The sequence below is a fragment of the Dama dama genome, chromosome 20, assembly GCF_033118175.1.
Source record: "Dama dama isolate Ldn47 chromosome 20, ASM3311817v1, whole genome shotgun sequence".
In the NCBI taxonomy this organism is placed as follows: Eukaryota; Metazoa; Chordata; class Mammalia; order Artiodactyla; family Cervidae; genus Dama; species Dama dama.
Genome location: NC_083700.1, coordinates 34,812,359 through 34,837,981, shown reverse-complemented (window position 1 = coordinate 34,837,981; position 25,623 = coordinate 34,812,359). Strand labels below are relative to the sequence as shown.

Below are 25,623 nucleotides of genomic sequence, written 5' to 3'. Positions count from 1 at the left end.
ATTCTTTCTCTAGGGCTTATTGAGACTCTGCTTCACTTTCTTCATTGTCTCCTAGCCCTCAGGTTTTAGTGCTCTGTCTTTAATTAGCTATGCATGTATTCATGTATCCTGTTGTCTGTTTCTCTATAATAGAATTGCATCCAGTTTTCCAACTTATACTGGAAAGCGCAGAGAGGAAGAGGGCAGGTCATCTTTAACATCCCTTTGAGCACCTGATACTGTATAGCGCTGTCATGACTGTCTAGAGAAAAAGACAGCGTTAGGGATCTCTGTGGAAGAGAACATGGATATAGGAAGAGAAAGAGGAGTCTTGGAGGTGCAGAGATTCCATAAGTCTGGCTAAAGGATTGCAATCTTCTCAGTGGTTTTCTATATAGAAAGCCTCAAACAGATGGACACTTTTGCACTGAGCATCCACACTTTTATTTAGATTAGTCCAAACAGATACTGTGCTGGAGCTTCTTAAGAACACAGTCTCGCCACAGGCTTCCTGGAAGGACAGAAAAGAGAGGGTACGTTGTGGCCATAACAGCCAACAGCCAGAGTGCATCGAGGCTGCTGAGGCAACCCGTTCACATTCTCTGCATCCTGTGCTCTGAATTCTCCATTTACCCTGCTTCGTTGCTGGCACTAACTGGGAGAGATGGGAAAGGGCAACTAACAGTAACAAGGATAACACCAACACAATGTCATTAACCTTAACCTTAATGCAGAGAGGAACTGAGGGATGGAGAGAGAACTGACTGTGCAAGCCAACTGGCAGAGAGAGCTCTCCTGAGAAGTTTGCATTTTAATGCATCCCTCAGGGTTTTCATTTGCTATAGAGCAGTGAGAGGCTTAAATAAATGGCTTCTGGGATGGAATTCACTCTTGGGTTTCATCAGCCGGGAGCTGCAAGTCAGAGGAGACGTTGAGAACCAGTTCTCTTTAATTTTCTCATGAGCTTCCTTTTCACCCCACTCATCAGCTTGTACACAACATTTCTACTGTGAATGATGTAGTCTTGAAGGAGCTGTCAAGTTCTACATGACAATCTGAGTTGCCCTTTGTCAATAATGTGCTGCTTGGGACCACATAACCCACATGTTCAATTATTATTGACATATAAGGATAACAGTGGTTTTCTTCTCTTGGAAGGGAAGGAACCCCAAAGCTTCAAAATAAAAAGCAAGCAAACTAATCTGTTTTTCATCATACTTAACATACTGTGGTAGAAACACTTATTGACAGGAACATCTTCTCTCTTTTTCTGCCGTATGGTGGCTGTGACCTCCACCATCCTCCTCTCCTGACTGTTTCCTTGTTGCCTTTCCTTACAGCACCTGTTCACTCCTTCCCACAGAGCCCCCCAACCCCCCCCCCCCACCCCTTACAATTAGGTAGATGCTATCACTTTTCTTCAGAAGACCATTAAGTTTAATTCCTAACATCAGCTTGAGGAGTACCAATAGATGGAGGCTGAGACCAAAGTAGACCTCATCTATAGTAAATTTCCTCCGCATGGATGATAGTATTTATTCACTTACAAAAACGTGGTTAAACAGATCACCAGCCCAGGTTGGATGCATGAGACAAGTGCTCAGACCTGGTGCACTGGGAAGACCCAGAGGGATCGGGTAGAGAGGGAGGTGGGAGGGGGGATCGGGATGGGGAATACATGTAAATCCATGGCTAATTCATGTCAATGTATGACAAAAACCACTACAATATTGTAAAATAATTAGCCTCCAACTAATAAAAATAAATGAAAAAAAAAACGTGATTAAAAGAAAAGAAGTGTGTACACAGTAGCAGCTGCTCCACCTTCTCTTTCAAATGCCAGCACTGCCTCTAGCTCAAAGAGCTCCAGCCATGGAGAAGGGGGAATAATTAAGGAGGTCTCTATATGGTGGCTTAAGACTGCCTTCAAATCCATGGCTGGTAAAGCAACTGGCTACAAAAGCTGCGCCCTCTACTGGAGGGGTAAAGAAACCTCATCGTTAACAGGACTGTTACTATGGCACTGGGTGAAATTAGACGTAACATTAGAAGTCATTAGATGAGCAAACTTCCCTTTCTGCCTCTGTTGCAGGAAATTGCCCAGGACCTCAGAGCAGATCTGAGCCTCCAGAGGGCAGCTATTGGCGCTTCACAGGAGGCAAACCAGGCCTGTCTGGTTGGCCTTTTTGAAAATATCAACCTGTGTGTTATCCATGCCAAACATGTAACAATTATAGCAAAGACATCTAGCTAGCATACCATAAACATGGAGAACCTGCTTAAGAATGCACTATGATGGATACATTTCCTTCTTTAAAAAAAAAAAATTCTCTTCTTCCTGCTATTGGTAGTTCTGAACATTATTTTTTTCTATTGAGTCAAAAGGTACCTAAGTGTATGTTTATGTTTGCAAGTGGAAAAATGGGGGACAGAAATCAGGTATTGGTAGTTTCTCCGTTTTCATTTCTGTGTGAATTTTTAACATAAATGTGGGACCATAAAGCATTAATGCAAGTCAAAATGTTTCGGTAAACAAGATTCAGCAGTTCAACTTTATAACAATAATAAATAAACCTGTCATAGTGGAAATATAGGTAACTTTGTTCTGTATTTTCCAAGTCTTCTGTAAATGTGTTATCATACTTCCATAATTCAAAAAATAAAAATGAAAGAGAATAAATCAATAAACCAGTTAAATTTTTCTGGACAATGCCAGCATTTGGATTTTTAAAAACAAGCAAATTTCTTATTGACTTCAACTAAATGGTGTTTATAGCATTTTAATTATACAGTAGATTCCATTCATTCAGTATACTTTTCTGAGTTGTCCTACAGGCAAATACATGTTTTTAATGTTGTCTGTCTTCTGTGCTATGTTTGCTATTAAAATACATTAAACTATTTTGAAAAAAAGTGGTTGCCAGTGAGTGTGTGGTTGAAAGGCTCAGGAATACATATCTGTCCCAGATTCAACAACACTAACCATAAACATAAAATACTGCACTCAGACCCCTGTCCCTCTTTCCTTACCTTCCTCAGAGTTACCCATTTCCGCTTAGGGTGCCTCAATTAGGAGCTGCAAGAATTAAGACATTTCTCAGTGTTAACATCTCAGAAATCTCTGGGAAACCTTTGAGAACATCAAGAAGGGATATACTTTCAGGTCTGGGAGAAGTCTATGGGGCTAATTAGGAATCTATGCAGAGGGAAGAATAGGACATGTAATGGCCCGTTCAGCCCTGATTCATGCTGCATACACTTAGAAAGAGCCCGCTGTGTGTCATAAACTGGGCTAAACACTGGGGGACAAAGGCAAATAAGATGGTCTCTGCCCTCAAAGTGCTCATAGTTTATGGGGAAATAGATCAGTAAATAGATCATTATAAACAATATTCCAAATGCAATGATGTGGACTTCCTAGTGGTCCAGTGGTTAAGCTTCCACACTCCCAATGCAGGCTGCTTGGTTTTGATCCCTGGTCAGGGAACTGGATCCCACATGCCACAACTAAATATCCCTCATGCCACAATGAAGATGGAAGGTCCTGCTGGCACAACCAAATAAATAAAAATAAATGTAATGATGATCTGATGAAGGTGACCGGGATGGATAAATAAGTGAATGCTTGAAAAGAGGTAGAGAGACTGTGCAGTATTTTTGTTTAACAACTGGAGATGAAAGTCCTTTGGTTTGTCTAAATGCCCAACAAAGAGCTGCAGCTCTCTGGGATTGAGTCAGGAGATTGTACAGTTTAATGAAAACAATCTGGGTGAGGTCCAGGAGACTTGGCCTCTTTCCACCACAGTGCCAACTCCTCAACTAACCAACACTGGAAATCCAGGGTAAGCCGATCAGTCACCTCCCTGTGCTTCAGATCTCTCCTTTGCAAAGTGGAAATAGTGATTCTTCCTAAATTACAGAATTATGATGGAGAAAAATGAAAGAGTGGATAATAAAGACGGCTCCTCAGATACAACCTGATGATGACAGTAATGAGAAGGCCTGAAGGGGAAGCCCCCCAAGCCCTTCTCCTTCTAGGCTTGTGTCTCTGCCCTCAGATTTTCCACCTAAGGAGAGAGGAGGTGCTTGCACCCTAAGGTGACAGGTGTGCCCTTACCTTTCACATCCACCCGACAGTCCACGGACGCCTCCCCCAGGGGGTTAACCGCCTTGCAGGTGTAGATGCCTCCGTCAAAGGGGCCAGGCTTGCGGATTTCCAGGGAGCAGATTCCCAGGTGAGTAAGGGCTCTGTACTTGGGGTTGCCCTGGATATCCATCTTGTTCTTCAGCCAGATGATCTTTGGCTGGAAGATAAAGATGAGGGGGGACAGTAAGAAGAAACCAACACAGCACCATCGCCCCTGCCAGAGGGACAGTTTGGAACCTCGTGCCCAGATGCTAGCAGGTCATTAAGTGACCGGAGAAGGCAATGGCACCCCACTCCAGTACTCTTGCCTGGAAAATCCCAGGGACGGAGGAGCCTGGTGGGCTGCAGTCCATGGGGTCGCACAGAGTCGGACACGGCTGAAGCTACTTAGCAGCAGCAGCAGCAGTATTAAGTGACATCTTCGTGTATGAGGAACAAACACTAAAAGGCAAACTGGAAACATTATCCCCATCGGCCTGTCTTGAACCCCAGTGCCCTGAGTGTTCCTACCTAATGTGCTGTGAAGGTGACAGGAATAAATGTTTTGGTTAGAATGTTCCTCAGCAGGCAGAAAGTAACACAGCCCAGCTACGCACAGACCTCCCTGCTCACCTTGGGGGAGGCACGGACGCAGCAGAAGAGCTGGGTGTCGTAGCCAATGACCGTCGTGCAGTCCACCAGGGGCTGGGTGAACTTCGGGGCTTCAGAGAAATCTCGCTGGGCAAAGCCCTCGGTCTTGTAAACAGTAGCTGAGGGGACCAAGAAATGCCTGAGGGCCCCATCTCTCTCCAGCTCTCTCCTTAACTCTTCCCAGCTCTGAGTCCTGGTGGTACCTTACCTGCTTTCTGGATGTGGGCCAAGTCGGCAGTGACGGGGGCGTTCTCGCTAAGCCCACACTGGTTCTCAGCAAAGACTCGAAATGCGTAGGAGTTGCCGACGACGAGGTTGGAGACCGTGCAGCTGGTGCGGTGATAGCGCTCCAGCACGCTGAACCACAGCTGTGAGTGTCCCCACAAGACGCCGGGAGTGAGACCCCTGTTTAGGGCATTCACTGATCCCCAGCCAACCGCACGGAGTTACCAGAGCCCCGTTCCAGAATGTTCGTGTTCCTCCCTCCCTCTCTCCCAGCCAGGCCTCACCCCAGATTTGGTGTCAGCCTTCTGCACCGTGTATCCCAGGAGAGCCGCATTGCCCATGTCTTGCGGAGGAGTCCACTCCACGGTAGCGCTGGAGCCCCAGACATCCACCAACTTGATGCTCTGAGGAGGGCCCGGCCTCTCTGAAAGGGCCAAGCAAAACTGTGGGCGCGACACGCCTCCCCTGCCATGACATCACTCCAGGAGGGGCGTCTGTATGCCAGCCCTCCCTCCACCTTCCACTGCACCCCCCAGTCCCGCTTCCCTAGCTCTCTGTGCGGATCCCCATTCAGGCTGGAGCGGGAGCCCCGAGGACCACCCAGTCTCCCATTCCCGGCACGGTACCAATCACCAGGATGTCAATGGTGGCGGTGGCCTCCAGCCCGCCCAGCCGCACACTCAGCTGGTAGCGACCTGAGTCCGCACGCTGCGCCTCTCTGATGAAGAGGATAGAGTCCCGCTCCCCATTCCGCACACTCACACGACTGGTGTCCAAGGCACAGCCATCACGCGTCCAGATGGCTTGAGGTTTGGGTTTGCCCTGAGAAATAGGGAGATGACTGTGAGTGGCCCCCAGAGGCCTCTCGCCCCTCCCAGCTGCAGTAAGGGTTAGATCCACCAGGTCCACATGGTGACTTGACTCACAGCTGCAAATTCTTTGACTGAGAGGTTGGTGAACTGCCCCAGGGGACCTGCATCTCCCGGCAACAGTCTCAGGATCATGGGAAAGGGCTTTGCATCACCCACCCTCTGGGAGTCTAGGTCATGGACACTCAGGGCAGCTGGGACTAACAATAGCTGCCCAGACTCTTGTCTGTGCATGTGTGCTCACTCAGTCATGTCTGACTCTGTGATCCCACAGACTGCAGCTTGCCAGACTCCTCTGTCCACGAGATTTTCCAGGCAAGAATACTGAAGTGGGTTGCCATTTTCTCTTCCAGGGGATCTTCCTGATGCAGAGATCAAACCCACGGCTCCTGCATCTCCTGCATTGGCAGGTGGGTTCTTTACCAATGAACCACCTGGGATGCCCACCAGACTCCTGAGAGCCCCACAAGCTGAGAGCTGTCAGATCTCTGCTGATTGAAGGGTGTGGATTAGCCTCACAGCATCCCCTAGGCATGCCTGGCCTGACCTGACCTGATTTCAACCCCACTCAGGATTGCCAATGGAAGGGCCACCTCAAACTTTGGGGGACATGCACCCTCCATTCAAGGCTAGGATAACTCTTGGTTTTTGTTTCCAAATCAAAACCCTAGCCTGGCTCTGGTCATGGACTCAACGTGGGCCTGGTATGATCACCTGGAATGGGATTAGAAGGTTCACAGTGTCTCCAACCTTCCTGATGTAGGTCTGCCTCAGGGCCCGAGGTAGCCAGATCTTGGGGTGCTCTGAGTGATGGAAAGAGAGAGAAGAGGGGAATGGTGAGCTTCCTGTAGGGGGAAGAGGAGAGCTTAGAGGGTGTGAATGCTGCATGGAGTTGTGTTCCATAGGCGGGTGACCCAGGCAACACTCAGCTAACTCAGCCCTCCCTCAGGGAATGAGAAGACGGCACCCGTTGTCTCACTGAGATTCAGGGATAAGCAACCAGCTGAAGGATCTGAGAGAGAGAGCGTTAAAGTATAGGCAGAAAGAGCACCAAAGGGTGAGCCTGACTCCTACCTCTTTTAATCTTTAGCTCTCTACCACCAACTTTTCATCCACTGAGATATTTTGTTTGTGCATGGACCAGTCTAGCATGAGTGGTTTGTCTTTCCACTCCTTTTCTACATTTGTCTTCAACAACACTCCCTTTATCAAGGCCACTTTCAGTGTCAATCCTGGCCCCCAAGTGTCAGTCCCACTTCCCAGTTTGGGGCCAGACACGGAGGAGGCAGCTTTACTTTCTGCAGGTAGTCAACACTCTGAACCCACCAGGACAGCAATGCAGGGGGAACTGGCTCCTGGGTCCCTTCCTCCACGAGGCCACCCTGTTCAAGGGCCTGGGTAGTGTCTTCCAGTCTGTGCAGGATCACTTTGTACAATCAGAATCTGGGAAAGATTAGGTCCATTGCTCACCCCACCCCCTTGATCTTCCAGGCTGTTCCAGTGAAAGAGAGATTAGATTATGTTTATTGGCTTCCAGGATGAAGACAGGAGATGCTCAGGAGTAAGGTTGGAGGATGGGTTCCCTTGGGGTCCTGGCTGGATTCCCTTGGGGTCCTGGCTGGAATCTACTCTGTTTTCCAGCCTTCTGGCGCTCCCCTGTCTCCTCCTTTCTCTAGCAGATAGCAGCTTGATAGCAGATTCCCGCTTTTATAACATACATGTCCCTGTAAATACATTCCTTAACATTCACCCCAATACATGAATGTTTACTTACAAATAGAACTGTTTAAAATGTACATTACATAATGCGGGATTGGAATGGTGGAGTTGAAAATAAAACAAAAAAAGGTTCTACAAAGCTCTTCCTACCCCTGAGTTTGTAGGTCTTGCTTAGAGACCAGGAACTTCACTCCCACACTCCACCCCCATCACCATCACGAGGTTACTTGGGCTTGGTAGATGAATATAGACAGAAATGTCCAGTGCACGCTGTCCATTTTATTTGCCTAGTTTCCATTTTCACCGGGCGGCTTACATTTCAACCTGGGTTGTGCTGTCTTAGGCTGTGCCTCACCCCTCTACACCAACTGAACAGGAACTGGGTGGTACTGCGAGGCTGGGGGCAGGGGCCGTGTTCTGAGCGCTGTCCCGCCCACGTGGCTCGGGGCCTGAAGCCTCAGCAAGGACTGGGCAGCTCAGAGCCCGGGCAGCTGAATGACCCCGCTCCGCTCGGCTGCCCTCTGTTCGACTTTGGCAGTTTGGGTGGAGGAGGGGCACGAAGAACAGAAGAAGTGTTGTGTGATGTGTTGCTCTCCTGTGGTCATCTTGGCAAGCAACCAAGGAGTTGAGAACAGGCGGATATGACTTTAGGGTTTTCTGAAAAAAGAGGGTGGCAGTTGAAAAGGAGGCTCAAAACCTCATCTTGTTGGCCTTGCTTCCCCACTGCTGGGTGGGAGCGAATCCCTCACGCTTGCCTGGCAGAGGGTTGGGAAGAAGCCAGCTCTGATGTCCCTTGCACTGCTTATAGCATCTCTGAGTTAGGAGGGACCTTGGGACTTTCCTGGTGGTCCCGTGGTTAAGACTTCACCTTCCAAAGCAGAGGGTGTGGGTTCGATCCCTGGTCAGGGAGCTGAGATCTCACATGGCTTGGGGCCCAAAACCCAAAACATTAAAAAAAAAAAAAGCAACAACCAACCCAGAAGCAATATTGCAACCAATTCAATAAAGACTTTTAAAATGGTCCACATGAAAAAAAGAAAGAAAGAAAGAAGTGGGATTCCCTGACAAGAGGATAGATCAAGAGGGGACAAACTCAAGTGATAAGAATGTTCCAGGTCTGAGGACAAGCAGGCAAAGATTCTGCTCTCAGAGTCTCCCAGCTCCAGTGGGAGGGCGGGCGGAGGATGGGCTTGAGGCTGAAGCTGCTGACACAGTGCAGAGGTGGCAGAGGACTGTTTGACAGCACAGGTGTCTGGGCTGCGGCAAGCCCTTCCCCAGCGCACCCAGGGTTCGGTTTGCCCAGCAAAAGAGAGCAATCTGACCCTTGCTAAGCATGTTAATAGCAGGGCTCATCTGGGGCCTCTCTTTTCACACATCCACAGTCAGGCAAGGTGTTAATTGTACTGACCTTGGAGAAACCTGGCTTTTCCTGCCACCCAAGGTCTTTCTCCTCCTCAGATGCCAGGAGGGATGTGCAACAAAGACTACCGCCCTGAAGCACAGCCTTGGTTTCCTGAGACCAGTTCTGAGACAGCGGCAGTTTGGTTTTCTCCCTTCACAGAGTCTTTGGAAAAAGGTATTTCGAAAAGTGCTATGAGAGTCCTTGGCTTCTGAGCCGTGTTGCTCTCAGCACTCAATTTTTCTCAGACCGAATACTGTCTTACAAATTAGTGGAGAAAGGGGACTTTCCTGGTGGTCCAGTGGTTAAGAATCCGCCTTGCAATGCAGGGGCTGTGGGTTTGATCCCTGGTTGGGGAAGATCACACATGAGCAACACAGAGCAACAGAGCCCAAGAGCCGCAACTAGAGAGTCTGTGTGCTGCAACGAAAGATCCCTCGTGCCACAGCTAAGACCTGATACAGCCAAATTAATTAATTATTTAGAAAAAAACCCAAATTAGTGGAGAAGGAAGCTACTTAAAGTCCAGAGATCTTGACTCCTCTTGAATAGAAAATCCCTTCTGACTTCCCTGATGATCCAGTGGTTAGGACCCCATGCTTCTAATGCAGTGGGCGTGAGTTTGATCCCTGGTCAGGGAACTAGGGTCCCACATGCCATGCAGTTCAGCCAAAAAACAAAAAAGAAAAGAAAAAGAAAAAAAGAAAGAGAATCCCTCCTAATTCTACCTAATTTCATCCTGCTGAGGTTTCCTTCTCTGTCCACGGGAATTAACTGTCAACATCCTCACTTAATTTGGTTTCACATGGCTAGAGACTTTCCTGCAGTGATTCCCTAAGGACTGTGTAGTTCAGAATGATGGTGTTCGTTATGGTCTGGAGGGTGAAGGAACAAGATGGACACATTGAAAGAGTGAAGTGTACATGTGCGTGAGTGTGTGTGAGTGCAGGACTGTGAGGGCATGTGTGTGCACAGGCCTGTGTGAGTGAATGGTTACTGAAAGAGCAAATCCACAGGGCAAGCTACGGCTTCCAGTAACCCCAAAGATTTCCATGGATCCCCAAAAGTACCAGCATTTCTTAGAAAAACATTAGTTAATCCACAGGATATCACATGCATCTTACACTTCTCTGAGGAGGAGACTCTGTCACCCTCTCCTCCTCATGCTGATGACGGTAACACTGACTCAGCGTCACCTTCTCCAACACAGCTAAAGTCAAGATTCTTGGTCATCTCAACACCCAGCCTTCCAGTTCCTGCAGGGCTGCCTCACAGCCTCGCCGGCCGCTCCTCCAAAGATCTCATCCTCCCCTGCTTCAGCCCTTGGTTCCTTTAGTCATTGTCTAGGCCAGTAGAATAGAGTCTAGCCACTCTAGAATCTGAATTTCAAGCAGCCTACTCTCTCAGCACCACCTTCTATCCCGTCAACTCTCTCCCTCTAGTGCTTCACCAGTAGTGACCCTTCAGCCCACTGAGACCCCTGACCCATTATCCTCCTACCCCTGCACTCTCCATCACCCCCTCAGTGTTATTTTCTTTCTCACCCAGTTTAGCCTCCACGGTTGTCATCAGATTCGCTCCTTGCAAACCCACTCATATCCCTAATCCTTTCCACATCCTAATAACACCCAGCCCCAGTTAACTACCACCCCCTCAGTGCCTGCATCTGTACAGTCCAACGTGGCTGGGGAAAATATTATAAAACTGTGCTGACTTTAAATTGATGGCCAGGACTTCCCTGGTTGCCCAGTGGTTAAGAATCTGCCCACCAAAGCAGGGGACAATGGCTCGATCCCTGATCCAGAAAGATTCCACATACTTCAGGGCCACTAAGACTGCAAGCTGCAACTATTGAGCCCACCTGCCACAACTACTGAAGCCCGCATGCCTAGAGCCATGCTCCGCAACAAGAGAAGCCACCGCAACGAAGCCCTCGCAGCACAACTAGAGAAACGTGTAGCAACGAAGACCCATCGCAGCCAAAAAAAAAAAGCAATTTAAATGGATGGCCACTACCTCGAAATAGACACTGGCATTTCTGCCAGACTTCCCTGATTCCTTCAGTCTCCTATTCTCCCGGGTGACTGTTGCACATCCTCCTCTTCTAAAACTTCCATACCTTCTCCCAAATCCTCATTCTAATTGATGATCTTGCTAGTGTCTAAGGCTTGCCTGTAGCCTATCTGGGAGATAGTGAAGGACAGGGGAGCCTGGTATACTGAAGTCCATGGGGTCACAAAGGACTGGACATGACTCAGCGACTGAACAACAACAACACAGCCTATTCTTAGTTCAGCAGCCAGAAAAGTTTTAAAACCTACACCTAAAACCCTACACTGGCTGCCCCTCTGTCTCATAGTTGAACCGGTGTTCACAATGGTCCTGCCACCTTGTGACTCCAAACCCGACATTCTCTCCCTCACTCTGCTTCTGCCACTGTAGCCCCAGTCCATAAGGCACAGCCCTGCCTCAGGGCATTTGCACTTACTGTTCTCTCTCCTTGGAAAACCTTCTCAATTATCTTCATGCAATTATCTGCAAGCATATCTCTTGACTCCTTTAAGTTGCTGCTCAAATCACCTTATTAACAAGGCTTTCACTGAATAACCTGTTTAAAAACCGCAAGCAAACTTTCCTGGTGGTGCAGTGTATAAGAATCTGCCTGACAATGCAGGGCACACAAGTTCGATCCCAGGCCCAGAAAGATCCCACATGCCCCGAGGCGACTAAGCCTGTGGGCCGCAACTACTGAGCCAGTACTCTAGAGCCCTCACGCTGCAACTCCTGAGGCCAGTGTGCCCTAGAGCCCATGCTCTGCAACAAGGGAAGCCGATGTAATGAGAAGCCTGAGCTCTGCAGTGAAGAGTAGCTGCTGCTCACTGTAACTAGAGAAAGCCCGAGTACAGCAGTTAAGACCCACTACAGCCAAAAAATAAATAAATAGATCTTTAAAAAAATAATGAAAAAAAAAAAAGACAAACCTATTTAAAAAAAAAACAGCAAGCACTCTTGCCATTACCAGCATTTTCTATCTTCTTTGTCTTATTTTTCAGCACAGTTTATCATTATTTATACATTTTATTTGCTTATTTATTTATTATCTGTCTCCTTACATAGAATGTAATCTCTACAAGGAAATTATTTTTGCCTATTTTGTGCATTTTTGTAACAGTGCCTGGCACATAATAAGATACAAAATAAATATTTGTAGAAGGAAGAAAGAGGATAGGAAGGGAGAGTGGGAGGGAGGATGGTTGCTTCAAGGCTAGGCACGCAGCTTCCCAAGCATGAAGACACAGGACGGTCCAGATTGAAGGAGGGCACAGGGTCAGCAGGAAGCAATCGAGCTGAGATCTACAGATGGGCCCTCCCTCTGGGGCTCAGGGTCCCGTCTTCTCCGTGTCAGGATGCAGCCGGTCCCATGGCCTCTTATTATTATTATTTTAAATTTTTACTTATTTATTTACTTTTGGCTGTGCTGGGTCTTTGTTGTTGCAGCGACTTTTCTCTAGTTGCAGAGAGCAGAGGCTACTCTGTAGTTGACAGTGCTTGGCCTTCCCATTGCGGTGGCTTCTCTTGTTGCTGAGCATGGGCTCTAGAGCTCGAGGGCTTCAATACTTATGGCTCATGAGCTCAGTAGTTGTAGCCCCCTGGGGTTTTGGAGCACAGGTTCAATAGTTGTGGTGCACGGGCTTAGTTGCTCCACGGCATGTGGGATCTTCCTGGACCAGGGATCAGACCGTGTCTCCTGCATTGGCAGGCAGGCAGATTCTTTACCACTGAGCCACCAGGGAAGCGGGCCTCTCACTATCATGAACGCTCTCCTCTGGCCTTCAGGACACAGTGCCTCCGTGTGTGCTGAGAGTGACAAAGGATGCTTTCCCAGTGCCAGCCACCCACTTCCACTTACTTACTTGGCTATGGAGAGCACCTTCTTGACTAAAAGCTCAGTGCTGGCCAGTTGCAGTTTATTTTGATGTTGCAAATATTTTGACGCCTGCTCTATTTCACATGTGCTCACATGCTCACCACTGTGCCTCTCTGGGTCCCATAGAACTCCCCGTGAGAAAGAGGAGGCATTAAGAGGAAGGAGAAGTCCTTGGCGCTCATAGGGAACTTGGGGGCCATCTAGGCCAGCACCATGGCACTCCCTAAAAACCTCTGGATAGACTTCAGTAATTCTGTGAACTCCCTGAGCTTTGTTGAGTATTTTTCTTGAAGCAAGAGCCCAGTTTTCCTTAGGTTTTCCTAGGGATCCATATCCAGCAAAGAGTTAAGAACTCTGATTTAATTCTATCTCTCAATTTACAGGTGAGAGATGGAAACCCAAAGGGGTGGATTGACTTGCCTAGGGTCACAGGACAGAGCTAGCATTTGAACTCTTTTTCCAAACGGGTAACAGATGCAAACACTTTGCACAGTGTCACCAGGAGGCTTTACTGTCAGGGGCCTCTGGGATGCCAGTGGGTGAGACCACACACAAGAATGTGGTCCTTCAGGCCTCACTTATGGGCTGGGGATGTCAGGAGTTGACAGCCCACGGCATCCACCCTGTGGCTGGAGGGGTAAGTATGAGGGGATGAGCACCCTCTCTCAGGGCTTTGCGGAGACCAGTGGTCAAGGAGTCAGCAGTCCTGGCTCTCATTCTCCCTCACCCTGTGGCTTATTCCCTGGGTCTTTTGGGGGAAGAAACTGGCTTTCTGCCTCAAGACCATTCCAACCTAACATGTTCCCAGTAACTTCTGCTCTCTTTATCTGTTTTTCAATGGGGGTAAACTCAGTTGGCTGTGTGCCATTGACATTCAAATAGCTTCTGAAGACCCATTGTCTTCCATAGGATGATAAGAGGTCCTGGACTTTCCCAGGACCTGCAAACCCTCTGTTTGCAGGTAGAACTCAGCCTTTACTCCTGATTTGGAAATAATACATTATCTATTCACATCTTCATTTGGCCTCTTCAAAAGCACTTTGGATTATCTCAACAATCCTTTCAACTACCTTACCAGGTAGATACTAATAATCACCATTTCACAGAGAGGAATTGAAGCCCTGAAGTCCATTGACTTGATCAAGGTCATGGAGCTGCTGGAGGCGGTCCTGGGAATTGAGTCTAGACCCTGTCTTTTCTTCTTCTCCCTATTCTGGCATTCCACGCTGTCTCATTTGTGGTCTTTGCATCCTCTGCACTTAGGGCTTCAAGGGGTGAGAAGTGGGGACTTTGTACAGGGAACATTTTTCAGTGTTTCTTTGCAGGAGAGGGCAAAAACCAGTCTCCCTTGGTTGGCTGAGCTAGGCGCAATGGGAGCCACTCCAGTGAAGTCTCTTAGCTACCGAGGCCAGTTGTGGGGCCAGGGCCAGGTGCGGGGCGGGCAGCAGGGCTGCAGGCAGGGAATTCCAGGGCTGGCCAGGGCACCCACTACCTCTTAGGTCAAAAACACCTCTTTGCTGAGAGGCTCAGAGACCACAAAGGAGAAGCCTTAGAATGCTTCTCCTCGAAGGTCTCTGCTTCCGTGGTGCTCGGGTTAGGAGAGGCTAGAGTTTCCCGTGGGAGCTGGTGGGGGCATTGGGATGGGTCTCGGACTCCTGGCCCTGCTGAGGGCGAGGCAGAGTGTCACATCTGTTCAGTGCTCAGCCTCCCAGCGGCTCCAAGCTTTTCGTTTCCCTCTTCTCCTGGTCCAGATGGATCCCATCTCACCCTTCATTCCCTCCCTGACTGATGTTAGTAATATATCAGGTCTTCCTAGGCCCTGTGACCGATACATTTTAAAGGTAAAAATATAAGCCTATCAGTATTAGTTACTATAGTGTATCACAAACACCATTCACTGACTTCTCAGGTAAAAAGCAAAAACCCAGCAGAGGCAGTTGAGCAGCAAGAATCCATCAAAGAGGGTGTGAGAGTTCCGGTAGATGCTCCTCCATCCTAAGTCCCCATCCCATGAAAGCATTTAGCTCTGAAAAACCCATGGACAACACCCACTGCCCGGCCTACCCCCTCCTCACCAGTCACCTTCTATGGGGGGCAGGAGCTGGGGAAGGGAGCTGCCGGCCCCCCGCCGGGGTGAAGCCTGAGGTCCGTCAGCATCTGCTGTGCTGGCTTCTTTCACCTTCAGTGTGGGTCCTAAGGCTGCCTCCGGAGCTGTGGCTGCCTCCATGCTGGGCCACCCAGAGGCTGGGCTCCAGGGGAAGATTTTCACTGTTGATGGTGAGGGAGGGGCTGAGCACCTGCTCTCCAGCCAGGCCTCCCCAGGGTCATGTAACTGGGCTGTCCTGTTCCCACCCAGCGACTCCCATGAGGGATGAAGCGGGGGCTAGAGGAAGAGGGGGAGCAGATCACAGCCCGGAATAGCTGCAGGAGGAGGGCCCAGTGGCCCTGTTATCTTGGGAGAGAGAGGACACCTCTCACACAGCACCGGGGGGAGGGAGGGGAGCGCTTGAGCTTCAAACAGCCCCTCCCTGCTCAGACCATTCACATGGGGACTCTGGCTTCTGGGGGGAGGACTGGGCAACATCTCAGATCCTGATCTCCAGCTCATCCAAGGGTGTCTGGGTCCACAGGAAAAGGGCCCCATCCTCTCCTTTCCACCCCACCCACCTGCCCCATGGAAGTGGAAGGCAGAGTCTGCACCCTGGAGCCAGACCCCCAGCTCACTTTGGCTCCATCCCCAATTGCCTGTGCCTTGTAACAACAGTCTCTCTTAGGTCTGTTTCCTCATCTGTGAAATGGAGATAACAGTCTTAGGGCTTTTGTGAGCATTCAAAGAGGTAATCTGCGTAAAGTGCTTAGCAGTGTGTAGCCAACTAAGTGCTCCGATAAATGTAAGCTATTTTTAGGTTGGGCCAGCACTTAACCCTTTCAAACCTCCCTTGCCTATGAGATAAAAGTACAAGTGAGAGACAGCAGTAATGAGAGGGGTGTCAGGGGCATGGGGTCAGAGGACTTGAGTGTGACCCTGGCTCTGCTACTTATTCCTCTGCTAGGCGGCCCTGGGGAAATCATGGACTCTGGTCTAAGTCCCAAATTCTGGAACTTAGGTCCCTGGTCTATGAAATAAGGCATGACGATGCCAAGGTAGTGTTGAGGATAAAATGGTAAAAGTGTATGAAAGTGGCCAGAGCACAGTAGGTGTTAGTTACATACTAAAGATCCTGTGTGATTTCTAGGCTCACTAGACCATCACTTACACCTTCCATGCAGTACAGCCAATAGATCAGATTTCCTATCGTACTCTCCCTTTCTCATTTCCAGAAGCTGGCATCTCCTCTGTGAATATATATATTTTATGTGAATATATATATATATATATATTTAAATAGACTTTAAAAGAGCAGTTTTAGGTTCATAGCAAAGCTGAGTAGAAAGTAGCAAGTTTCCACATCCCCGCTTCCCCCTCTTTAAAGGAAACCAATCAGTATGGTTCAATAAATGAACTCCTTACTCATTTTTCCCGTTTGGTCCTCAAATTGGGGGCAGCCAATAGGATCCTGGGAGTCTGTGTTACTACCTTGGGTCATGGGACAGAAGCCCAGAGCTCATCTTTGCAACTTGTATTGGGACTGAGGGCCAGGACAACTTGTAGACCCACTTGGGATCCAGGAAACTGTTTTATCAAGAGCAGGATGGCTGAAGAGGGTGACTATAGAGCTTGACTTCTGGGGTTGGTGGTGAGAGGCTGTGCTGTGTTATGTCAGGACTCTCATGTGTAAAGGCCTTTCTGACTTATTTCTCTTATCTGAACCAGCCAGAGCCCTTACAGGTCCGGACAGTATACCAGGGTACTCCAAACACCCCTCTTATCCCCATGCTTTGATGAAGAGATTGGTTCAGGGTTTTGGTCTTAGCTCCTTGTTGCAATTGAAGGTATGAAAGAATCAAATAGAAAAGGCCAACTCCTAGGGTCTTATCCACTGGAAAGGCTAATTTAGTAGGTCTTGATGGGATATGCATTTAAAAAAGCAAGTTACTGATTCTGTCACAGGAAATCTGAGAACACTATGTTAGAATTCTTGAAAATAAACCACCTTGGATAACCTCCCCGGGGGAAGGACTCTTCCAGCAGACATGCGGTCCTCAGGAGCAAGGTCTCTGCCTGGTCATTTTCACACCATGGTCCCAGAGTAAACATTATATGGAAAGATCCCCCAACACAGGACAGCAGGCTAAGCAGTCGTCTGGCTTGGCTAAAGGCTAAACAGGGGTGGGCAGTAACCTCCACTAAAAGAAATATTTTGGAGTCAAGTTGCAACTCTTTTAAGGTCCTTAATGAAATGGGTTAGGAACGACTATGAGTAAGAGCAGCAGGAGAAATGTGAGAGGGGCAAGTGCGCAAGTGTTGAAGGTAATCTCCTCAGTGCTGTCGTCTGTTGAACCTGCTAAAGGATCATGTAATTCAAGAGAGTAATGACATATAGCTGCACCCAGAAGGAAGAATGTAGCAACCAAAGCTGAGAAGCTGTACTGGGGTGGATCAGCTATACTTCTGGGGAGGAAGAAAAAGAAATCTGGTCTTACAAACACCCATGGCGGGGTAGATCTTTTAGAGCATGAAGAAGAAAAAAGTGAGTAGTTTTTCCCATAAACTACCTAATACCCTTCATGTAGGACTTACAGACACATCGTCCTGGCTCATTAATTGATGTTCTCTGATTGCTGGGGTTCGATTTTTGAAGCTAGAAAAGTGGAGAAACTTGCATATTAACAAACTGTAGCTTAGTCATTTTAGTAGGTCAGGTAATAAAGTCCAGTCTGTTTTATTTCTAACCCAAATATTGCAAATATACAGAAAATTACCAGTACAAAGTTAAACACATCCAGATTTATTTACACAGTGCTAAAGAAATTTGAGTTTTATTTCCATTTTGTGGAATTTTATTCTGGGGTCTGGCTTTGTTGTGCAACTGACATAGGTCATTGAAACTTGATTATCCCACCTCACATGCAATTTCCTGTCCCAAGGGAACAGAAAACTTGGGTTTTTAGCGCACATGCAGTAATGATCTTAATACTGCTTTAGACTTGAGTAGGAAGGCTATCTGACAGCTTGGGGAGGAGGCAGAGAAGTTACAGAACCAGGAGGGACCACATGCTCAGACAGGGAACAGGAAACAAGAGAGGGATGGATACCAAGCACACATGGGGACCCTGAGCATATCTGTGCACGAGGATAAGGAGGGTACCATCAAAGCCCTACCCTCCTCCCTGGACGTCCAAACACAGGAGGTGGGCAGAACCATCAGGAACATTCAAGTCAGGTGACTACAAACTGAGGGCATGCGGAGGATGAGAACTGCATTAAGGATTTGGGCATATCATTAACATGTACACTATACAGTTTATACATGTATATATGTACACACACACACACATATATATAGAAAGGTACAGATTAGTTTATGTTATTCTATATAAACAAGGATGCTTAAGAATGTACCGGTGTGAAAAAAAATGCATACAGTAAGCTGTTGAAGACAATTTCTAATTAGAGTTCTGATTCTTATTGTTATAATGCAAAGTAGCCAAGAAATCAACATATTCCTGCTATTTCAATCATCCTCCATGAGGGCGAGGCCTCGGCCCTCCTGGGGCAGGACGGTGTCCCTGGCGCAACCTGAGCTGGGCAAACTAGTGGCAGATGGAACAGTCTGGCCTCCCTATCACTATCATGTGGAAATCTTAAACTTTGGTTTTTGTTTGAAGGACATGTAAGTCCATGTTTATTTACCTGCTTGAGGGAAGGTAGTAGCAAAGTTGAAAAGCTGAAGCTCTTCCTATTTTAGCAGTTCCAAGTACCCAGGTTAATGTGGGGCAAGGGGGCGGTACCAACAGTGAGCATGGTGAGCTCCAAGCCACTGCATACAGAAGCAGGGCTCTTTAAAGCTCTCCTAAGAGGAAACACGAAACTCTCTACTGGAATCATTTGCTTAGAAAACAAAGACTGAAGCCAGGCCAGTCCTGCCATGTGGGGTGGATGTGGACAGCCCTGCACTCCTCTATCCTTGTCCCATAGTGAAGGCCACGGGAGAACCAGCTGCTGACAGAGCCAGTGGTGGCCAGGACATTACTATCTGCCAGGGATGAAAGGCCAGCTTCGGCATGCAGGGGCCCAGAGGTAAACCTAAGAATGAGACAGAAACACTGGAAAGCCTATTCAGAGGCAGATGACAAATTCTAAAGCTTTAGTTACAGCTCATCTATTGACTCTCCTGAGCCCAGCCTAGAACTGCCACAGTCCTCCAAACACTTTCACTCTTCTAAGTGGCGTTCCCATTCCATGAACAGCTTAGGCCTATGCATCCCTGGTCTCAGGTCTCAATGAAAACCAAAAGCCCTCTTAAGTCCAAGACACCTGTCCACAGAGCATGAAAGATGGTGAGTTCGCCACCTGGATTTGAGAGCTCAGATCACTCTGGACAGTCTGCTATGTCCAACCTACCTTATGACGCTAACTTCTATTACTGAAACAATCCCTTTTGCTATTAAGCCTGAGACTACACAACTTTATTTTCAGAAATAATGCTCCAACCTGACACCAGTAGGACAAATCAGAAATCTTTCTTTCTTAGGAGCTATCGTGGATCTATTAAGCTGTTTTTGTCTTGGGCCGAGGACATAAGCCCAAGCATATCCCTTGTGAGAGATGCGGAAGGCTAGCCAGCCAGTCTTGCTAGCAGTCCTCAAACCAACTAAGTTCTCCAGCCAGTCATGGGTGGGAGGACAAGGGAAATGGAGAGGGTGACTCATCAGTGGAGATTCCATTCCCACACTCTTGAACCACCGTGACCCTCAATGATGTAAGGGGCGGTTTCTAAACACATACTCAAAATTACCATTACTTTTGCTTTCAGCCATGAAGAACAGGAGAAACCACGAAAAATTTCCTGTTTACTAAGGTGGCAAAAGAGCTCTACATGCTACTCTGAAAGAAAGGCCACTGACCTGTGCCCTGAAGAACTGCAAGACCTTTGTAAGAAAGCAGCCTGCTCCCACGTGGCAGCAAGAGCATCCATCAAAGTGCATGAGATCCAAAGACAATCACCGTCACCACTCGGGACTCACAGGGACCCTGACACCTTTACTCCATTTTTGTACCTCAGCTCCATCTCTAATGGGGATTACAAACCCTGCGTTGTTGTTGTTGTTTTTTTAATCTCATAAGAATGCTGTGAGGTTCAGATGACATAATGCAAGTGAAAAAGTGCCATGAAAACTACCAAGTTCTATAGAAACCCCAGATATTGCTGTAGGTAAAGAGCCCTAGTCTTACATGGTTAGAGAAGAATATTAGCTGTCTTACATGTAAAACTAATCAGAGAACCACCGTATGTCGGCACGTCTACTTCAGTGGGTATTTATGGGGAGAAGAGCGTATGGTCTAAGTAGGTCTTCTCTGGGCATCAAATTCACATGGGGCAGGAGGGGAGGGTGAATGGGATAAAAGCTGAGACTTTTTAATCATTTGTGAGCTGGTGTTATCTTTGGAAGTACTTTCAATTTAAAAACCTTACAAAAGGAACGAGATTTTCCTAAAAAACTAGTGCTCTCTGGCTCTAACAAATATGAACTCTCTTCACAAAAACTGCCTTAACTTTATAGTTCCCTGACTTACGTTAATCTTACTGCAATTTCAAAGTCTCTCTAAAATTCTCCATCCACTCCCTCCCCTGCTTTCCCTACTGCTGTTAATCCATTCTGGTGAGAAGACAATTCAGCCATCTGCTCATACATTCTGACAAAAGTTCATTTGGCACATTTACTTTTTCCTGACTTTCTAGCCATAAAATGAACTAGCAGCAAAATGGCAGTTATCAAAGAATGTCCCAATCATAATTATTGGGAGAAACTGTGACCGGCACAGTAGGTGTGCTAAGACTGAAAACGTACTACTACGTTCGAGTATAGCAAACAGTCAAGCTGTACGAAAACTGATTACAGCTTTCCATCACTGTCTGGCCACCCAAAAATCCACCTCGCTACATTTTCTAATTTATTTCATTTTTTAAAAATGTCAAAGGGAACTTTTAATTTAAAATATGAACTTAATGTATCACACAAAACATCAATTCGCACTAGAAGTGTGTTTTTCAGTTGGTTTGGTTAAAATTTCAAGCCAACAAATTACTTGGCAAAGCTGGGGAAGTGGAGGGGTAAGGAGGAGAACTTGGTAACAAAACTCTTTTTTTTTTTAAAAGCCTAAATCTGAAAACACGTCTAGTCACGGCTCCATGTAGAGCAGCAACCTAAGAAGAAGCGAATAAGCAGCCATTCTAATGATTCATGGATGAGTTGTCCTCAGAGGCTGCGCTGCACACGCCACCAGCCGCTCCAGTGAAGAGGTTGCTCAGCCTGAGTACCCAGCTTGAGCCCCATCCTTGAGCAAGTCCACTGGCACACACATAAGGCCTGGCTTGAAAGATCTCGGAAGAAGCAAGAATTTCTCCTTTAATAGGTGCTAAATCTAGTCAATTCTCTGCTGTTCCCTTCTTCCTGCCCCAAGTTAAAAATATTGCCCTTTAAGTTTTCCTGATTTAGTGTCTTGGAAGCACATGTAAGTTAGTTGCCAAAGGGCAATTAACAAGGGTATTGCCTAATTAAACAGGGGAAAAGAAAAATCACTGTGGCCTGTGGCTCCTGAAAGAAAGAAAAACAAAAAGCAGTGATCTGTGTGAGGAGCTGGTGCGCACTATTCTTGGAGCGGGGCTGGCCCCAGAGGGAGAGAGGCTGCCCAGGCTGTGCCAGTCATCGCAGCCTCGTTGCTCATCCCTGCAGCTGCTTCGTGGTGCTGGCACTGTCCAGGGACAGCACAGCCCGGGGACGGCACCAAGGGCTTCATGAGAGCTGATGACGAAGCTGGCCGGTGCTCTGGGGTGGGTGCCACGCAAAACAAGCGACTGTGGAGTTAGTGAAAAGTTCCCTTCAATTCCATTTCCCTTAAAAACCAAAACCAAAAAGGGCCCATACCTTGCAAAAACACAGAACTCATAAAGTTAAAGAATCAAAAATTTCCCCTCTCTTCTCCGAGCCAATTGTCAAGAGTGTTTCGGGTCCCCACCCCCCTATTTCTTTAGTGTAGGTCCTTTTGGCTTTGATGGAAGCAGCAGAAACAGAGCTGGGTCCTTCGCAATGGGAAATTTATTTCCCTAAGTCGGAGCCACAGGGAATGTAGGAGGTACTGCGGATCCATCATCCATACTCGGTCCCAGCTCTTTTGAGGAGCTATTCCAGAAGGTCCTGAAAAAAAAAAGATATGGGCCATATTATTTACAGACAAAAAAAAAAAATCCCTAATCCTTATTTTGAAAGCCATTACGTAGCTTCTGGGTTGGCTAAGTCTTACAGTCATTAAGTTGCTGCTTCTAGCTTATACCCTCCGTTGCTTCAAACATACCTTGGTCATAAGAAAAGAATCGCTCTTTTTAAAAACTTCTGGACCACCCCTCAAGAAGAAACAGTCTCACCTCATCTGAGTCATCATGATAACCGCTTTTATGCGTGTGGGAGGCCGTGTCCAAAGCATCCACACCATCCACACCATTAGCCTCTGCGTGCTGCTGGAGCACCGAGTATCGATGCACCAGGAACCTGCGGGTGGAAACCGCTGTCAACCCTCACGCAGTGAGGAAGAACGTGTTTCTTATAGGGCTGTGGACTTCCCAAGTCTTACACACTCACAGAATGAGTCACACATACAGGAAGCACAGCCTATGGTTGGTATATGAAAAATGGAAGGAAAGATTTGGGTCTGATGTTTCAGTCACGTCACTTCAACTAGTCAGTTTTCGCCAGCAGCAGACTCTGCCCTTGGCTGACTTGTGGGTTTGACTGACTCCGGTTCCTTACCTTCCGCCACAGACGTATTTCTTCACAATGAGCACTCCTGCTATGACTGTGACCAGCATCAATCCCACAGTGGCCAGGATAATTGGAACAGAATTTGACTTGGAATTCTTGATGAATTAAAACACAAACACAAACAGTTTTGGGCGTGCATATTCCAGGACTGAATTCAAAGAGGCTGCTTGATCTCCTATTTCTCTGTTCAATGATCTGTACCTCTAGGCACTTAATGATGAAATGTTCCCAAACCCCTCAAGAAGACCATCTCGGTGCTACCAGGAGAAGACCACAGCTGGCAGAAGATAATCAAAACTTGAGCTGCCTTGAAGCTGTCAGACTAGTGCAAACTCAGGGGCTTTAATGTCAAAGTTACACTGGAAGCTATGGCAATTACCTAGATCAAATATAATTGTGACTGTTCCCATGACCACTGCTTATAAGTCTTGGAGCTTTTAAGGGTGAAGCAGAGAGGGAGACCATGATAGTAAGCGGGCTGAACGAATCTAGTATAGGGCCATCACCTGGGAAGGAGCTGTGCCAATGCTATGTCAGGCAGGCCCTCCCATGACACCAAGATTCGTTTCTTAAGTTTTGGTATGTTGTTATAAATAAGCTTCATCATATCATTGTTTGAGTGTGACCTACCTGCTTCTGGGTGGGAGATAGGGAGTGTGTGTTTTCAGTGTATCCCAGAGGAGGCGGAGCTGGATTCTGGGACAAGCTGTGTCCCTGTGGGCGGGAGTCCTGTGCAATCACACACACAAACACTCTGAGGACAGCCACCAGGAGTGCAGGGCAGTGATGCAGAGCAGCAGGAGCTTGCCCCCAACAAGTACACACACCCACACACTCTTCTCCCCTGCCTTCTTCCACCCCATGTCAGGCCCTCACTCCTGAGGTTAGACAGCAGGGACTGAAGACTGCCCATCTCTCAATTTCCAGATTAGGAATCTGGGGTCTACAGTCTTCTGTTCCCAGTCACACTGCTGGGCCAGTGCTTCTTTATCAAGAGGGTTCCTCTTACCAGATCCCCATATCCTGGCCAGACAGTTCAGTGCTACAGATCTGGAATCATCCCCCAAACTTGCTTCTAAATCAAAACCAGCCCCTTATTACCACAGTTGAGGTTTTCATTCTGAACACACCTGACATGACTCGGCACAGAGATCCCCACTAACTAGGGTCCCATGCCCTTCCCTTCCACAAGGGCAAAACCCCAGCCCTTGATGGCAGGACTTGTTGAGTCTTTTTTCTAAGTGACTCTGAGCCTCAGAAATGTCTCAACGCTAAGCTTCTAAGACTTGGATAAATACTGAGCACCATTTTCCCTCCCCCAAAAAAGTTTTCAGCAGATGAGCTTATTGTTGGCTTAAGTGACCATCCTTCATCCTAACAGTTTCCTGTGCAATGGGAAGCCTGACATAAGTGCTCTGGCCACTTGTATTAGGTGACAAAGTTCTCAACACACTGTAACTTTGACTATTCCTGGCAGAACTTGAAACCCCACTTGTATCTACACCAGATCTACTTTAACATACCTGCTTTTCTGGACTCAAAAAGTTGCTTGTGCATTTCTTTTTCAAGTCTTTCACTTCTCGAACTGGATTCACGCCACCCTGGCATTTGTCTCCCGGAATTTTCCGGTACCTGAGGGGCAGAGAAAAGGTGTTGACAGAATACAAGGAGGCACTTTCTGGATTCTTGCTTACTTCCTGAAAACAAGATCTGAAAACCTGCCCCAAAACATCTGGTCCTTACACCATCTCCCAGGCCTTGGGGGAGACCCACAGGGGCGTGGGGGGGTACTCTGTGTAGCTTCGGCCCTTGGACAGACCATACATCCCTTGCCCGGCTGTAGTGACATGCCGACTTTCTGCCCTATGTGACTGCTGGGGAGAGCTCGTCAGTACGCAGTACAGACACAGGGGAGGGCAGAGTTATCAGGGAGTAGGCAGTCAGGCTCCTCTACAACGGCACTCTCTGCGATGGTGACTATTTACTTTTAAATTAATCAAAACCACTTCAGTTCCTCACTCTAGTGTCAACAGCCACAGAGGGCTAGGGGCCGCTGTATCAGACACAGCAGATTACAGAACACATACCCCATCACAGAAAGTTCTACCAGACAGTGTTTTTCCAGACTCTCTCAAACACTCAGGAGTGTGTGGAGGGAGCGCTCTCTCTGTACAGTGGGGACGCGGGCCCGACGCGGGGGGGGGCGGCCACCTCACCCGTTTGTGGTCAGGTGCTCTTCTCTTCCGTACAAACAGAACTCCAGGTCGTGGCCCTTCAGTTCCGGCTGCTCCACACACTTGGAGTCATTTTCTGGACGGAAGTAGCCAAAATCACTGTAAGAATCAGCAAAGAACGTATCTTTCAAAGTTGCTGAAAGACAGGAGGCAAATAGCGGTGAAGGCTTTATGTGGGGCTGCTGCTGCTGCTAAGTCGCTTCAGTCATGTCCGACTCTGTGCGACCCCACAGACGGCAGCCCACCAGGCTCCCCCGTCCCTGGGATTCTCCAGGCAAGAACACTGGAGTGGGTTGCCATTTCCTTCTCCAATGCTCGAAAGTGACAAGTGAAAGTGAAGTGACTCAGTCGTGCCTGACTCTTAGCGACCCCATGGACCGCAGCCTAGCAGGCTCCTCCGTCCATGGGATTTTCCAGGCAAGAGTACTGGAGTGGGGTGCCATTGCCTTCTCCGTTATGTGGGGCAGAGGATGGTTAATATTCCAGGCCTGGGTTGCCAGAAAGCAGCTAAGGAAGTCTGTGACATATAAAGAGGTCTCTTTAGGAACAAAAGCACACAGAGAGGGCTTAAC

The 25,623-nt window shown here is 47.8% G+C and overlaps 2 protein-coding genes across 3 annotated transcripts in view; both read right to left on the bottom strand.

The window, feature by feature from the left end:
* Window positions 1-447: 447 nt before the first annotated feature.
* On the bottom strand, window positions 448-15,123 carry MYBPHL (myosin binding protein H like). Its single transcript, XM_061119966.1, has 9 exons — window positions 14,979-15,123; window positions 6,565-6,653; window positions 5,677-5,803; window positions 5,266-5,405; window positions 4,965-5,124; window positions 4,739-4,875; window positions 4,097-4,283; window positions 3,010-3,055; window positions 448-490 (listed from the first exon to the last, which is right to left on the bottom strand). The coding sequence occupies exons 1-8, from the start codon at window positions 15,121-15,123 to the stop codon at window positions 3,045-3,047; spliced, it is 996 nt and encodes a 331-aa protein (XP_060975949.1). The 3' UTR covers window positions 448-490; window positions 3,010-3,044.
* A 2,580-nt stretch (window positions 15,124-17,703) lies between these two features.
* SORT1 (sortilin 1) overlaps window positions 17,704-25,623 on the bottom strand; it is a 64,326-nt gene continuing 56,406 nt past the window's right edge. For both annotated transcript variants that reach the window (XM_061121228.1, XM_061121229.1), the window contains 5 exons: window positions 25,034-25,150; window positions 24,341-24,449; window positions 22,806-22,912; window positions 22,424-22,547; window positions 17,704-22,196 (listed from right to left, as the gene is read on the bottom strand). In XM_061121228.1, the coding sequence (XP_060977211.1) occupies window positions 22,182-22,196; window positions 22,424-22,547; window positions 22,806-22,912; window positions 24,341-24,449; window positions 25,034-25,150 (472 nt within the window). In that variant the 3' untranslated portion in view covers window positions 17,704-22,181. The remainder of the gene's footprint in view (window positions 22,197-22,423; window positions 22,548-22,805; window positions 22,913-24,340; window positions 24,450-25,033; window positions 25,151-25,623) is intronic.